Source organism: Hemitrygon akajei, chromosome 13 (assembly GCF_048418815.1).
Source record: "Hemitrygon akajei chromosome 13, sHemAka1.3, whole genome shotgun sequence".
NCBI classification, from domain to species: domain Eukaryota; kingdom Metazoa; phylum Chordata; class Chondrichthyes; order Myliobatiformes; family Dasyatidae; genus Hemitrygon; species Hemitrygon akajei.
The window spans coordinates 76,735,865-76,753,419 of record NC_133136.1 but is presented as its reverse complement, the minus strand read 5'-3'; the positions used below and the strand labels follow the sequence as shown (position 1 = coordinate 76,753,419).

The window sequence follows — 17,555 nt, the reverse complement described above, 5'->3', positions numbered from 1 at the left end:
TCTTGTACAGGTACATGGATAGGAAAGGTTAAAAACACTATGGACAAATGGGACTAGCTTTTATTGGCATTTTGGTTGGCATGGACCAGTTACACAGAAGGGCCCAATTTCATGCTGTTGGACCCTACACAGGATCTTTGGCCCAACATGCTACCCATTTCTCCATGTTTGACCCATCTTCCTCCAAACCTTTCCTATCCATGTGTCTTTTAAACATTGATAGTGTATCTGCCTCAAACACTTCCCCTAGCAACTTGTTCCATATAGGCTCCACACTCTGCATGAACATGCCTGCAGGACCCTTTTTAAACTTCTCTTCTCTCACCTTAAACCTATGCCATCTAATTTTAGATTCTCATTCCTTGGTTAGAAAAAAAAGAGCCGGATACTAAAAAAAATTATAACAACACTGTCATCCGCATAAGAGGCAGAAGGATGGAATAAACTACTCCAGATTTTAGTTCTACTGAAAGCTGAGGATCATGATACAAAGTCTGAATTCAAACAAAACTGAGGAATACTGATGAGAACACAGAGAAGGTCATGCAGCATCTATGGAATGAGAAACAGTTAAATACTTCACTCCACAGACCCCTTGATAAAGAAGTATAATGGGTGATGGATGGTATGCAATGGATGGCTTTGACGCACTGGGGACAGTGCTGCTGTGAGGATGGCTGGTAATGAGGCAGCTTGAACACGAGAAAGAAATGTGCTCTGCTGCATATAAAACATCAGGATATGCTGTTGGGGCAGGGGAAATATTTGACCAAAAATCACTGATTGATATATTTCCCCAATTACCTTCTATCAATTGAATGAAAATGGAGTAAATTTTTCCAAAAATACGAGACCTTCAAAAGCTCAGTTGCACATGCAGTATAATTGTTAGATCTTTACCATATTCAGCAAGCCATCTAAAATAGCATGACCCTAATTACAGTAAATCAAAGGAGCAAATTTAGCTTAATCAGTAACTTCAGCTGTAACAGATTTAGCAAGTGCTAGGATATGGCCAAATTGGAGTTCATGGAAGAGAATGGGAGGATGTCTAGAGAAATGCTGGAATACTATACAAGGCAATAAAGACAGACGTGAGTGTTCAGCAACAGATGAGCAGAGGTTAGTGCACAGGTTTAGGGAATGCTATTGGAAATAAGTGATCTATGTGATGACTTATATAGTCAGAAGCTGGGTCAAATATGGCATTAGGGTTGCAGACAGTTTTGTACAATTCTAGACAGTTGGCAGGGAGCATCACAGAATTAAATGCTAGCAAATTTGGGTTATCAAGAATGAACAATGGTTCATTAATCATGATTTTTAATTAGAGGAAATTTCAGCTCTTGCAGTTATGTACATTGGACAAGCAAAGTGACAGATTATCAATAAAGTGTCAAGAGAAAGGACTGTAAGTGGAAGCTGGTATTGCTTTCAGATAAACACTGAGAAACAATACATGGATGAGAAACTGGATTAACTTCATGGGAAACACTTTTGGTGATTGTGTCAGAGCAGGGTGAGAAACCACGACAATGATTTCAGGCTACAACTGGATGGATGGGAATGCAGACACATTTGAAAAGTTCCACATTAACAAGAGTGAGAAGGTTTGGTCTTGCCGCTTTGTCTGGGAGAGATGGGAGGCTGAGTCCTTATCGCAATATGAGAATGATAACTAACTGCATCAAGGGGCTTTAGTTTTAAAACCTTGACATCTCTTGCAAAAATCAAAGCTACCATCTCTTTGAAGCTCAAGTGACTCTAAATCTCTTTGGTGTGACCAATGTACGCAAACAAACTGAGGCCTTGAGTGAGGAAACTTAAATGCTTGAAGTGCCTTCCTACATCTTTCATAAATACTTTGCCTTTCAAATGATAGGCATTCCCTGCAGTGCAAGCTGCTCACTATGAAGGGCACTAGCTGAATTAGTCCTGCAAACCATTCATAGTAAATAACAAGATCAAAATTATTGAGTGATTGTCAATGTAAAACCACACTACAGTAAAGTTTCATGCACTGAGATTTGAAGATTATTTAATTTTGAAACCTGTTCAAACTCAGTTGTAAATCACTTATTTTTATGCAATGGAAAGATCTGGGATTCTCTTGCAAATCAGCAATTGGATTATTGATCTGATCTATTCTTAAAGAGTGCTAGAAAAACAAATGTGTTGAAAACTGGTTTAATAGCTCCTGAGACAGTCACATCATATCCCTCTTTGGAATATGCATATTTATGATGGGACATTGTTCTACAGTCCAGAGCCTGCTGCAATTTACTCACGCCATAAACAAACATCACGATCAATGTAAATTCTGATCCCATCAGAAGTGAGCAGTGAATTGTGATCAGTGAATCATAATGAGCAGCAAAACTTTCACTAACTCTTTCCATTTCTAATTTTATCAAACCAGCTCAGTTTAGCTATTACGGTGCTACTTTAGCAGTTTTCTGGTCGTTTCCTCAGAACTAAGGTCATGTATCTAGCCACCCACAAAAATCAATGAGATAAAATAGCATCTGTCAAGTACATAGGAAATATATTTGTTAAAATTTTACATTACAAATTGAAAGCAAGCATAAAATTGCTTAATCCGCTTGATTTTCTAAAACACTCAGACTCTTATAATCGTGTCACAAGGCAAACCTTTTATTACTTAGAAAATTACATGCTGAGAAGCATGTAATGCCCAATGCTTTTGAGCTCTATTTCTCATGCAAATTTATGTATAAGAACATCCAGTCATGTGTAACAAAACAGGACTAAATGCTACAAAAATAGAAACTGTGAAACTGTTTTCAGTGTGACTCCACAAAACTGGCTACCTTGGGTCTCTTAAAAAGATATAAAATTAGATACAAGAAACTTATAGCTTCACATATTAGATGTAAGACAGTACCTTCAGTTTCAATACACAATGCAAAACAATTCTGTAAACTTTTACAATAATTTTAATTGGAAAGGAATGCATGTCACAGTTTTATTTGCTTTAATAAAATTAAGGAGTTTTCGCAAACTACACGGTAGTCTCATTTCTCCAAAATCCAGTTCTGACATTTCCAGTGCTGTCTGCACTTAGCAAGGGAACATCTTGACCACTGCCTTTCAGCAGTCCGTTTTGACTGGCCAGATTAAGGCCATAAGATTTATTGTTCTCATGTTCAGTCACTATTGGTTTTTGCTTGCTTTCTCTACTACTACTAACTCCGTTCTTTACTGTACCTTGATTGCACTGTGGCAGCGTGTAACAAATATCACTACCATCAGGTTGATTGCGGCTTTGATGACGGTCTCTAAAAGTAGAGCGAGACTTCCTAATCCCATGATGACTTTCATGGTTACTGTGTCTACTCCTTGGCTGGATATTATATACACTCCCTTCCACACTTGTAGGCACATCATACGCATATTCTCTTAACACTGTCAGCCTGCTGTGCCGATGAGCTTGATGGGCCCTAGTCCGGTTTTTATGATGCCTGTTCACTTGTCCGTTAGAACGGAACGGAACTTCCACGGGAGTCACATGCATTTTCAGATCATTGTCCATCGAATGCTCTGTAAGGCTGTTATCCATCTGCGTCGATAAGTTACTTGCCAAAGGGGCATGCTGGTTCTGTACTGCAGCAATGTGAAGATTAGTTAGCTTACATCCTTGGGGTAGTTTGTTATTGCTGGAAGCAGTCTTATTTGTGCAGGAGGATTCTGTGCTACTGTTGGTAAGTTTTGGAGTTTCACCATTAGCATGATTGGAATCTGTAGGTGGGACATTAATTTGAATGGAATAAGTACTCCTCCCTGGACAGCAAGTGGTCATCCAACACTGACGGACATCTTCTCTGCCAATACAATGATGAAGTATGAGAAATGCAGCCAGGCTCAAAGCTGTGGCCCCAAACAGACAGCTAAATATAAGGTCCATAGGGTAGTACTGGGATACTGCCAATGCACCAGATACCCACAGGGCAATGTACATAAACAATGACAAACATGTACCCAACAACTGTGCTTGAAAAGTGTGTTCATTCTCCAGTGCCGAGGATGAAACCACAGAACAGTTTGCTTGTGATGTTGAGGTTGAATCATTGATATTCGATTCTCCGTGGTCTGCATTCGCCAAATGCTGCTGCTCCTCAGCTGATTCCTTTAGTTCGTATTTCCGTTCAGGGTGCTGCTTAAGCTGCACAAATATGCTGAGAAAATAAATGCAGTTTACGAAGATGATAAACCCAACAGGTCCATAAAATGCTCCCAAGCTGGGCTCCCAAGCCATCCAGCAGCTGAAAGGCAAAAAGGGTGAAATATAATCCTGTTAGAATAGAAGCACTGAGCAAATGGATACAAAAGCAAAACCATTTGAATTAATTCCCAAGATAGTGTATTCCAAAAAAAAATTCAAACTCAGGGCAAATTACAGTTATTCAATTCTAAAACACACCGAAAGTGATTTGAATATTAAAATTGAAGAAACAAATTGGTCAAGACTATGTCTTGATAGTATGACAAATACAATAAATGTTCGGTTAAGATTAGTGCAATATAACTTTTTACATCAATTATATATTACACCACAAAAAATAAATAAATTAAATCCAAGGTTATCTGATCAGTGTTTCCGATGTAACCAAGAAACTGGTACATTTTTACATTCTACGTGGTCTTGTTCTAAAATTCAACCTTTTTGGACAAATTTAAGACTTTTATTGGAACAAATTACGGGAATACAACTTCCTCATAATCCAATATTACTTTTACTAGGTGATATTGAAGGGACAAAACCGAAACTCAAACTAAATAAATATCAGAAAGAATTCATAAAAATTGCACTGGCTGTAGCCAAAAAGGCTATTGCAATTACTTGGAAATCAGATACATATGTAAGTATAGATTGTTGGAAAAAAGAAATCTATGGCTCTATTCCATTAGAAAAAATTACTTATAATTTAAGAGATAAATATGAAACATTTTTGAAAATTTGGGGCCCTTATTTACAAAAGACAGGATTAAATATATAGGTGCTCTGAAGATGAAACAGTTGGTTACTTGGGGAAAGAAATAAATATATATACTAAAGTTATTAAGAACTCCATGGAGCATGTGGAGACCTTCCAACAACCAGGCACTCTTTCTTTCTTTTTTTTTCTTTCTTAATTTTTTTTATATAGGGAAGTTAGGGGGGAGGGGTTAAGGGGAGGGGGGAAGGGATACATACTTTTTTTTTCTACACTTGTAATCATTTAAAAATGCAATTAAATAAAATTTAAAAAAAAAATTCTAAAACACACCTAAAAGTTTTCATAGCTAACAAATTTTATTTTGTTGCATACCACAAGGACAAATTTCGGCACTTTGAGGTCTCTGATACGGCAAAAACTCCTCTCAGGCTTCCACCCTGGTCCAGGTGCTGATTTTAACTGACGTTTTGATGACAAACTCAGTCATCTTCATCAGGGATGATGCCTGGGCATGTCTAGTCCAGTAAATATATATACTCAACTCCTGTTGTCTGTCCCTCCTGGTTGGTTAGTCCTCAATCAGGTTTCCACTGTCCCACCTTGTTTAAAATCATATTCCAATACGATTATGAGTACAACAGCGGAATCCTGATTGGTTGAGGACCAACCAATCAGGAGGGACAGACAACAGGAGTTGAGTATATTCTTTCACCCAACAAGACATGCCCAAGCATCATTCCTGATGAAGATGGTGGAGTTTGTCATCAAAACCTTGGTTAAAATTGACACTTAGACCTAGCTGGAAGCCCGAAAAGAAGTTATGCGTCATCTACGTCATGAAAACACTAGATCCTTTGTCAATGATACTTTCGATGTGTAATACCCTGGTTTAAGACCATGCTTTATTTTATTAATATAGTTATGCAGATTTTGTTAAAATACAATGTGTTCCTTTAATTATATTATGCAATTGAGTCATTCAGTTGATTGATAAGTGAGGCTTGTTGAATTAGCCAGTAAGATTTGTCTTGTTAACATTTTGGACAATATGATGCCCTGAAACATTCTAGAGGGATCAGGGGTAGCCATTTTCTGGAGTTTTGGAAGAAGGACAAGGAGAAAGATGAAAGAATGGAGACAGACAACAAACATGAGTGAAGAACAGGTAAAACGCTCACAGAACCCATTTGGAAGGGCAGACAGTGCTGTCAGAAAATCCTCATGCAGACAATGTTCTCACAGAGAATGTACAGATCACTTTTAATTAGCTAGTTATCACGCGACCTTGGAGAATGTTCGATGCCTTGTCCTTGGGTGCTGCAGGAAATATTTATTTATGTTTTGCTTGGACTGTGTTATCAGGCAGATATGTTCGGTTTCGTGAGTAAACGAAGTGAAACCAACCAATTGACTAGGCAACAATGAGCTCCAATGATTATGTGCACACTGTGAACTAATACATGTATGGGCTCTATTTTGTTATAGTTTAAAATATTTTGTCAATGCAATAGAATCTAAGTTTATACTGATGTGAGCTAAATTATTGCTCCCTGGCAAATGGTAAATTTGCATGGATGTGTCAGCCTCACTTTCTCTGAAAGGAAGATTCAAACTTTAACATTTGTATTTACCCGAATCGTATTTACCCTAGACATGTTACAAGTGGCCTTCTCATCATTAATTTCCATGTATAGTAGAGTTATGTTGCTGTTAGGTTGAGTTCACAGTAATAGCTAACTCATTACGAGCCTACAGTGAGAGGATTACAGATTAAACAATTTTTCTCAATAGGTCCAAATGTCTCAAAAGGTACAATTGAAGAGGTGGAATAGATCATCCAAGATGGGACAGTGGGCTCTGGTTCTTTGTATTCAAAAGTAAATTATTTAATATTTCTCATCATCAAATACATTTCCAAGCCATCCTACTGTGCTCACTCTAAAGGAAAACGTTCACATTGCGATACATAATTACGCACGTGACACTTTTCAACTTAGGAACAGAGGCAATCACAGTGACAATGAACCTCTTATCTTTACGATATGCATGTTAGAATGAAGGTAAAGGAAGGCAGTTATTTTATTTTTGAATCGGATAAGATTGTTGTTAGCACTTGCTATCCCTTGCACAAACATCAGAACATTAAAATTCATCCACTTATTGATTGATAAGAGTAAAGAAGGATAACTTATCAGGTACATTTTTATAAAGAACATTTAAATTTTAAGTTCAGTTTCATTTATCCACAATTTAAACAGTGTGTGATAAATCCACAATGCCAGTCAAATGAAAATGTACCCTTGTTTAAAGATTATTTTTATGAAGTCAATTCGACTGCTGCAGTTCACTTGTATTACCACTAGATGATGCAACTTTTCTTTCTAAAGAAATTTGTGTAACACATTCTACGCAGCTTGCAGCAAGAAAAATGTAGGCCTGCATTGTATGCCCAGTATCCCCTCCTCTTAATTTCTACTGTGGCGTCCTCACCAGAGCACATCACTAAAATAATTAAAACATACACTATTATCTCTGGATTTGATGCTCCATCATTCTAAAAATATCTGATATCTCTACTTGCCTAACTGCCAATCTTCCATCACTCAATTCAGAATCACAGGTTTAGAATCACTGAAATACGTTGTGAAATCGTTGTTTTGGAGCAGCAGTACAGTGCAATACACAAAAAAACTCTGTAACAATAAAAAAAATAAGTAGAGTAGTTCAAAAAGAGTGAGGTAATGTTCATGCACCATTCAGACATCCGATTTCAGAGGGGAAGAAGCTGGTCCTAAACCGTCGAGTGGACGTCAACAGGCTCCTGCACCTCCTCCCTGATGGTAGTAATAGGAAGAGGGCATGTCCTAGATGGTGAGGGTCCTTAAACAATGAATGCTACCTTCTTGAGGCACCACCTTTTGAATATGCCCTGGATGGTGGGGAGGTGAGTGCCCATGATGGAACCGGTGGAGCTTACAACCCTCTGCAGCCTTTTTCCGATCTTTTGCATTGGACTTCCCTCCTAGCTGGTGATACAACCTGGCAGAATGCTCTCCAGTCACCTGTAGAAATTTGCTGGTGAAATGCCGATCTACCTCAAACCCCTCTGAAATATAGCTGCTCGTGTGCCTTCTTCGTAATTGCATCAATATGTTGGGCCCAGAATAGATCTTCAGAGACATTGACACTCAGGTGCTCACCTTTTCCACTGCTGACACTCGATGTAGTATATTCTCCTACTTTCTACTTCCTAAAGTCCACAATAATTCCTTGGTCTTAGTGACATTGAGTACTATGTTGGTGCTGCAGTATCACTCAACCAGCCAACCTCACTCCTGTCCACCTCCTCATCACTATATACTAACCATTGTTGATCCCTGCTGTTCTTCAGTCCAGCTCGCCAAACCCTATAGGAGACTGCAAAAATGCCAGGCCTATCAGATGATTCAAGATCTCCGGAAGGAAAACTACAGGGTGCGGATTGCAGTGAACATAATCCAAGGGAAGTAGAGTAGCTCAGTTTTGTGAGCTGCCCACAGAACATTGCCAGTGCCACCATGGGCTTTTTTACCCCGCGAGCAGGGATTAGAACTGATGAAGGGTCTTTGACTTGAAATCAGTCCTGTTTTGCTTTACACGGGCTACCCAACTTCCAGCATTTACTGTTTTTATTTCAGCTTTTCAGTTTCTGGAGAGCATTTTTTTAATTTTCAGTCCTTGGCCAAGTTATGCTGAACTTGGGTAACCTTTGATTTAGTCTTTAGTTTTCTGAAGCTAGGGACAGCTTTGGGATTCTTTTTCCATCAACGAGCATTATTAATTAGGAATTATGATTGCTATGCGCCATTCCAGGTTTATTATCTTCGACAAATGTCGTGAAATTTGTTGTTCTGCGGCAGCTAGTGCAGTGCTGACACACCCGCCTAATGCGGGAAGTTGACCAGAGGTTAAAATTGACAGATTGCTAGTAGTCAAGCTGTTCAGTAGGTACTGAGGGAAGAGCAGAGACCATTGCTCTGTATTAAACTAGGTAATTTCACTACACCAAAATAGGCATACAATATAAAAACAGATGTTACTAGTGTCTTTCGAAATGTGATACCAAAAAATACACCTCTTGCTTTTTCTTTGCTTATTTCAATTAATTTTCGTTGTAAATAAATATCTAAGTTGCGTTTAATAAATATTTAGATACAATTCTGTGATTCTCTCAACACCCACTGATCCATTATAAAGCAGCTATAAAGACAATGGTTTCATTGCTTAGGCCTACAACATTAAATTTATTGCAGTGGGAACACTACAAAATCAATGCTGAATTTGTAGATATTTTTAATAATAATACCAAAACAAAGGAGACAATTTCCACTCAATACATCAGCTTGAGCCCACACTGGCACTCAAAATGCTCTACATTCACAATGATTCAATTCAATGTCATTGAAATGGATAGTGTAACATATTTGCTTCCCTTTGGAACCAATTAGGATTTATGTTAATACTTTAGGCCAAGTCCACAAACTCTGATTTACTGATTAATTTTCAGCCTTATGAGAAAACATTAATTTTTCTAGACCTACAATATACCGTTACAAAGCTATTTCATGAAAATAGAATAAAAATATGTAGTTTTTGCATGCTCAACAGAATGGTTTAACTGTAATTTCTAGTACATGCAAATGCTCCAAAACACCTAGTCTCTAAACTTTCTTCAAATAAAAAGATATTGCATTAACTTGTAATTCATTAAACTGAGAACAGATAACAAAATTCAATAAGCTGTTTATAGGATTAGACATATTTCAATATTACAATTTCAGACAATTTCTTTTCCCAGCTCGTCTCAATTCCAATGGAAGTTCACTCGACAATAAATAAGAAGATAAAATGTAAACATTACTTACTACGGTACATTCACTTTACTTCCGTAATTTTTAATGTTAGCTGCTGCTGTGATACCGCACACGATGATAGGAATTCCTCCTCCAATTAGATAGAACCTTTAAAGAAATGCTCATCAGGGTAAGTATGAAACAACTGCACATCTAACAGATATAACTATTTATGAGATTTAGATTAACTAACCAGAGATGCAACATGCATATTTGTTTCATCTTAATTAAATTCAATTTCAACACAAAGGCAATTTGTTATTTCTTGCTTGGCAGCTGGTGAGATTTCCTTTAGCTTCTGGGTGAAAAAGGCTACATATTAATTTAGATTTAATACAACCTGCTGTTTTAATAGGTACGTGACTTGTTACTTTGCAAAATACTGAATTTATGTTTGGAAGCAAGGCACAATGTTTTGATTGATTAGCGTTAACAGAAATACATATCCTGTTTCTGTACTAAACACACTATTTGTCACAACACATTATGCTGAACCTCTTCTCAGATATCCTTGTCTCTTTCAACATAACATTCCATTTATCTGTCCATCTCTTATGTTTTAACTTCCCCCTAATCATTTTTCTCACCCATTTCCTTATCATGGTGAATTACACATTCTAAGCGATGCTTTCTAAACCCCAAAATTTTTTGTAAGTTTTGGTTCTGCTACAAGTTTATATCATTTCTTAAATAGATTAGTATGTAAATAAGTGGTGTCAAATTAAACAGTTTCTGCATGATTTTTTCCTCAATGATTCTACTTGAAAGATTCATAACTCAACGCTAAGGCAAGATCAATGTGCATTCCAAATTCTATGAAGTTCTTGCACTTGTGGCTACCTTCTTCAGTGAAAGCAACTTTAAAAAAACAACTCACATTTAAAATAATGGAACAGCTTCAAAAGATCTGTATGATTAACACTTAACTCAAGTAATACAAGAGGCAATCAGTCCCTTGAGTCTTCATTCACCATTGAATAAAATAAATCATCTTTTAACTAAGTGCCACTTTCCTGCAAGAACACCCATTTTTGGATAACTCTTCATATTCAAAAACCTATTCCTCGTCTTAAATATATTTAGTGACCAAGTCTCCAGAACACTCGAGTTGAGGCGAAGATTCACCACTCACTGGGTGTAAAAAAACATTGTTCTCATCTCAATCCTAATTGGCTGACCCATTATTTTGACACTGTGATACCTTAAGATAATGTAGCTTTATCTGTTTTCTGTACCAAAAACAGTGCAAGTTAAGAATTATGTAACGTGAAGAAACCCTTTGCCTACCTTAGCATCGGCCGAGGTGGGGGAGGGGGTTCATCAGGATCCTGACTTCTCTTTGCTTTCCTTGTCAACTGTTTGAAAATATTTCGTGCTGTGACACCAACCCACAAGATGGTGGCAAGAGTAGAATAGTGTAGAATTATCCCAACCTATATTTTTTTAAAGATTTAACACATGAGGAAATATAGAAATATATAATCTGGACGCCAGTCAAAAAGCTGTGGGAAGCCTTGTTATGAAAATGGGTTTATGTTTCATGATTACATTATAAAACATATTACAGAGTGAAACATACTAAGCACACACAACAAACTTTGTGCCTACGGGTTAACCCATCACGGAAAAACCAATCCATTTTTCCGCATTGAGCTTTTACATTACATCACAACCATAACTCCCAGTTCCCTAACCTGAAATAACTTCTTCCCATATTAAATCAAGAAACTCTAGTATTTAAGGAGCCTGCAGTATATAAGCACACTGCATTCCCAGCAACGGACACTTCTCCTCCATTCTCATCACATAATGCTACTTCAATGGAAATTCACTCTCCCAACGCAAGATCAGGTTCCCCTTCCCATTTAGAATCAGAGCCATTCCAAAGTAAACACACAGGGCAGACAAAATTAAAATCAAAATCAATAGGTAGACCCAGCATGGATATCCAGTAATTTTTTTTTAAATAAGACAGGAATAGTTCCCAGAACTATTGCTGACACACTTATACTTGGGTAATAATTACTAATTTTGGACACTAAATAAATTGAAGAGGTGACTTTCTGAAAAGATAATGTCTCACCCTATTTTAGTCCCAAGGAAGGACATATATTTGCCGTGTTTTACACAAAAATAATCAACAAGTAGCATTACTGAAGGTCAAATGTTGTGATTCTGTAATGGTAATTAAAATATTGGTGTCAATACACTAATGAAAATTTGCAAGCATGCCAATTTGCTTCTTGTACAACTGATCTTTAAAATCACAAACCCTCCTTCCCCGATGAGAACCTTTTTCTGTTTCCATTGTTTCTGACAGAGTAAATACATACCACAAAATTAATCAACTTATGATTTGTGTGGTCAGAAAAATTGCATGAACCTTGGGAACATTTCAATAATAGAGGTGTACAGAGATATATTTTGAAATACAACTTGTTTAATATGCATGATGTTCTTCTCACATTTTTAGAATACCCTTAAAACGACACTCCATATCAAGTCCCTGAATATTTTCAACCTGGCAGCATGGCCTCCCTCAATCGAATGAGAAAATTACCTTCACCATCTTCAAAGAACTGTGACGATAACATTCTGCCATTATTTCAAAATACATTTGATCACTGTCTCTTATCTGAACCTCCAATCAACTAATTTCCAGAGATATTTAATACTAATTTGTTGGGTTTTATTTCACCAATTTTCAATTGATGTTATTGAAAATATTGTCCTATTGCAATACATTACTGGTAAAAAAAAATCCTGTCATTATGGAACAACTATGAAGTATGAAAATATTTCTACTTACCGCCTGGCAAACACTAATATTTCTGGTCTGATAGATGCCAATTACAAACACGACACACGTAAGGAAAACGTGAAAGCAGAAGTTAACCAGCATATGCCAACTCTTTCTGCTGATCCGGATCACACTGCCACAACAGAATAAGTTTATCAGGACTGTTCTCAAATAACCTTAAGTAAACTCTAATATTCATCTTTTATTCCCTTTCTCATCTACATTGCTTGCACATGTGTCAGTACTGTGGAGCCACCTACATTCAACATAAGAAATAGGAGCAGGAGTCGGCCATTTGGCCCATCGAGCCTGCTCCACCATTCAATAAGATCATGGCTGATCTGGCCATGGACACACCTCCACCTACCTGCCTTTCCCCATAACCCTTAAATCCCCTACTATACAAAAATCCATCCAACCTCGTCTTAAATACATTTACTGAAGCAGTGGAGGCCACCGCATCGGGCAGAGAATTCTACAGATTCACCAGCTGCAATATTCAGCTGGCGAATGCCCTGCTCAATGACATGCACAATCTGCATTTGGGATGTAGTACTGAATAATTTTTTGCTATCTTTGGAATCAAACTTCATTTAGCATATGAGCAGCACCCTTTATTTTTTTTAAAAAGTAACTAACATAGTAATTAAGTTTGTGGATATATGTACAGAAGAATTACAATATAGTTACCCAATGGTTAAAGTGCTAATCATGTATAAATTTGAGTTTGCAATTGGATTTCTCTATTACAATGGATTGTTAGAACTTGAACAATAACTTCCATTTAGATCAAAATCAGCTTTTTTTTAAGAAAATCAGCTCACTACCAATAATATGCCATCAACTTCAGACTGCAATTAATGGCAGGCAACTGGTAAAACCTAGCTCCTAAGTTCCCATTCAGAAATGAATGCCCAAGAATTCTACACCAAGTAGTGACTATTAGCCCTGAAATTACATTCAACAACATGGGATCTAACTAAGCACATCCTGGCTTTTCTCCTGAATTGTACTGTATTCCAAACTTCTAGCTACAAATGTCTGATTCTTGCAGTTTGGTCTTTAGCAAACATACAGTTCAACTAATGCCAAGAATCAGCAAGTCAGAAGCTCATTTTAAGACTGCGCAGGCATGTGACATAGAGTGCCAAAGGTTTAAAAAAGGAGAGGAATTTTCAGCGGTCTTTTTTAATTGAAGCAAGAGGCTGAGAGTGAAGGAGTAAACGAATCTCAGAGAGAAGTCATTTTCTTTTACACTGCTCGGGGAAAAAAGGCTAGACTGCTCAGGCTCCTGACGTAGAGCGCCAAAGGTTAAAAAAAAAAGACCACCATATATAGCGGGCAGCGGAGTGAGAGGGAGCAGAGTGGGATGGCTTTGGCTCAATGGGCTTCGGCGTGAACAGGTAGAGGTGAGGGTAAGTTCCGGTAAGTTTTGTTTTGTTTGTTTAGAGAGAATGCCAGGCAGGATGTTGGAATGCTCCCCTTGCACGATGTGGGAGGTCAAGGAGACTTCCGGTCTCCCTGACAACGACACCTGCAAGAAGTGCATCCAGCTGCAGCTCCTAACAAACCGCGTTAGGGAACTGGAGCAGGAGCTGGATGACCTCCGGATCATTTGGGAGAATGAGGAGTTTATAGATAGTTGTTTCAGGGAGGTAGTTACGCCAAAGGAGCAGCGCACAGGTAATCGGGTTACGGTCAGGCGAGGGAAGGAGAAAGGGCAGGCAGAGCAGGGCTGCCCTGTGGCCATTCCCCTCAACAAGTATACTGATTTGAATACTGTTGGGGGGGGATGACTTACCTGTGACAAGCTTCAGCAGCTGGATCTCTTGCAGAAGGGAAGGTGGAAGAAGGAGAGCGGTAGTGATAGGGGACTCGATAGTTAGAGGTACAGACAGGAGGTTCTGTGGTCGTGACAGAGACTCCAGGATGGTTTGTTGCCTCCCGGGTGCCAGGGTTAGGGATGTCTCTGATCACGTTCACAGCATTCTGAAATGGGAGGGTGATCAGCCAGATGTCGTGGTACACATTGGTACCAATGACGTAGGAAGAAAGAATGAGGAGGTCCTGAAGAGTGAGTATAGAGAGCTTGGTAGGAAGTTAAAAAGCAGGACCTCAAGGGTGGTAATCTCAGGATTGCTACCTGTGCCACGTACCAGTGAGGGTAAGAATAGGATGCTCTGGCGGATGAATATGTGGCTGAGGAACTGGTGTATGGGGCAGGGTTTCCGATTTTTGGATCATTGGGACCTCTTCTGGGGCAGGTGGGACCTGTACAAGAGAGACGGGTTACACCTGAACTACAAGGAGACCAATATCCTTGCAAGGAGGTTTGTTAGTGCTATTGGGGAGGGTTTAAACTAGATTTGCAGGGGGATGGGAACCAGAGTGCCAGCGCAGATAGGGGAACGGGGGTGAAAATAAATGATGTTAAAGGTTCATGCAAGGTCACAAATAGAAGGGTTGTGTGTGGTGGTAATAATCTTCTGAGGTGTGTCTATTTCAATGCGAGGAGTATTGTGGGGAAGGCTGACGAGCTGAGGGCCTGGATTGACAGATGGAATTACAACATTATAGCCATTAGTGAAACTTGGCTACAGGAGGGGCAGGACTGGCAGCTTAATGTTCCAGGGTTCCGATGTTTCAGATGTGATAGAGGCAGAGGGATGAAGGATGGTGGGATGGTGGGGGGGGGGGGGGGGGGGAGGTTGACATTGCTAGTCTGGAAAATGTTACAGCAGTGCTCAGGCAGGAAAGATTAGAGGGCTTGTCTACCAAAGCCATATGGGTGGAGCTGAGAAACAGGAAAGGTATGACCACATTAATGGGGTTGTATTATAGACCACCCAATAGTCAGCGAGAATTGGAGGAGCTGATCTGCAGAGAGACAGCAGACAACTGCAGGAAACAAAGTTGTGATAGTAGGGGATTTTATTTTCCACATATTGATTGGGACTCCCATACGGTTAAAGACATGAGGTAGCTTTGGCAGTCAAGGTGAAGGATAATCCAAAGAGCTTCTACAGCTATATTAAGAGCAAAAGGATAGTAAGGGATAAAATTGGTCCTCTTGAAGATCAGAGTGGTTGGCTATGTATGGAACCAAAAGAAATGGGGGAGATCTTAAATGGGTTTTTTTGCGTCTGTATTTACTAAGGAAACTGGCATGGAGTCAATGGAAATAAGGTAAACAAGTAGTGAGGTCATGGAACCTATACAGATTGAAGAGGAGGAGGTGCTTGCTATCTTGAAGCAAAATCAGAATAGATAAATCCCCAGGACCTGACAGGGTATTCCCTTGGACCTTGAAGGAGATTAGTGTTGAAATTGCAGCGGCCCTGGTAGATATATTTAAAATGTCGGTATCTATGGGTGAGGTGCCGGAGGATTGGAGGATAGCTCATGTTGTTCTGTTGTTTAAAAAAGGCTCTAAAAGTAATCTGGGAAATTATAGGCCAGTAAATTTGATGTTGGTAGTAGGTGAATTATTGGAAGGAGTACTAAGAGTACTACAAGTATTTAGATAGACAGAGACTTATTAGGGAGACTCAACATGGCTTTGTCCATGGTAGATCATGTTTAACAAATCTATTAAGAGTTTTTTGAGGAGGTTACCAGGAAAATGGATGAAGGGAAGGCAGTGGATGTTGTCTACATGGACTTCAGTAAGGCCTTTGACAAGGTCCCACATGGGAGGTTAGTTAGGAAGATTCAGTCGCTAGGTATACATGGTGAGGTTGTAAATTGGATTAGACATTGGCTCAATGGGAGAAGCCACAGAGTGGTAGTGGAGGATTGCTTCTCTGAGTGGAGGCCTGTGACTAGTGGTGTGCCACAGGGATCAGTGCTGGGTCCATTGTTATTTGTCATCTATATCAATGATCTGGATGATAATGTGGTAAAATGGATCAGCAAATTTGCTGAAGATATAAAGATTGGAGGTGTAGTGGACAGTGAGGAACATTTTCAAAGCTTGCAGGGGCAGTTGGACCAGCTAGAAAAATGTGCTGAAAAATGGCATATAGGAGTTTAATACAGACAAGCGTGAGGTATTGCACTTTGGAAGGACAAACCAAGGTAGAACATACAAGGTAAATGGTAGGGCACTGAGGAGTGCAGTAGAACAGAGGGATCTGGGAATACAGATATAAAATTCCCTAAAAGTGGCATCACAGGTAGGTAGGGTCGTAAAGAGAGCTTTTGGTATATTGGCCTTTATAAACCAAAGTATTGAGTATAAGAGTTGGAATGTTACGGTGAGTTTGTATAAGGCATTGGTGAGGCCGAATTTGGAGTATTGTGTACAGTTTTGGTCACCGAATTACAGGACGGATATTAATAAGGTTGAAAGAGTGCAGAGAAGGGTTACAAGGATGTTGCCAGGACTTGAGAAATTGAGTTACAGAAAAAGGTTGAATAGGTTAGGACTTTATTCCCAGGAGCGTAGAAGAATGAGGAGAGATTTGATAGAGGTATGTAAAATTATGATGGGTATAGATAGAGTGAATACAAGCAGGCTTTTTCCACTGAGGCTTGGGGAGAAAAAAAAGAGGACATGGGTTAAGGGTGAAGGGGGAAAAGTTTTAAAGGGAACATTGGGGAGGGGACTTCTTCTCACGGAGAGTGGTGGGAGTGTGGAATGAGCTGCCAGATGAAGTGGGAAATGCGGGCTCACTTTTAACATTTAAGAAAAACTTGGACAGGTACGTGGATGAGAGGAGTATGGAGGGATATGGTTCAGGTGCAGGTCAGTGGGACTAGGCAGAAAAATGGTTTGGCACAGCCAAGAAGGGCCAAAAGGCCTGTTTCTGTGCTGTAATGTTCTGTGTCTATGGTTCTATGCTCAGGCAGCAACTAACAGGGAAAAAAATCAAATGGAAAATAGTTACCATTCTAGAAATCAAA

The 17,555-nt window shown here is 39.0% G+C and overlaps 1 protein-coding gene across 1 annotated transcript in view; it reads right to left on the bottom strand.

The window, feature by feature from the left end:
- Nucleotides 1-2,524: 2,524 nt before the first annotated feature.
- The window catches only part of adgra3 (adhesion G protein-coupled receptor A3), a 112,792-nt gene continuing 97,761 nt past the window's right edge, over nucleotides 2,525-17,555 (bottom strand). Inside the window, exons 16-19 of the mRNA XM_073064908.1 lie at nucleotides 12,660-12,783; nucleotides 11,138-11,283; nucleotides 9,863-9,958; nucleotides 2,525-4,283 (exon numbers count right to left, since the gene is read on the bottom strand). Of these exons, the coding sequence (XP_072921009.1) occupies nucleotides 3,023-4,283; nucleotides 9,863-9,958; nucleotides 11,138-11,283; nucleotides 12,660-12,783 (1,627 nt within the window). The 3' untranslated portion in view covers nucleotides 2,525-3,022. The remainder of the gene's footprint in view (nucleotides 4,284-9,862; nucleotides 9,959-11,137; nucleotides 11,284-12,659; nucleotides 12,784-17,555) is intronic.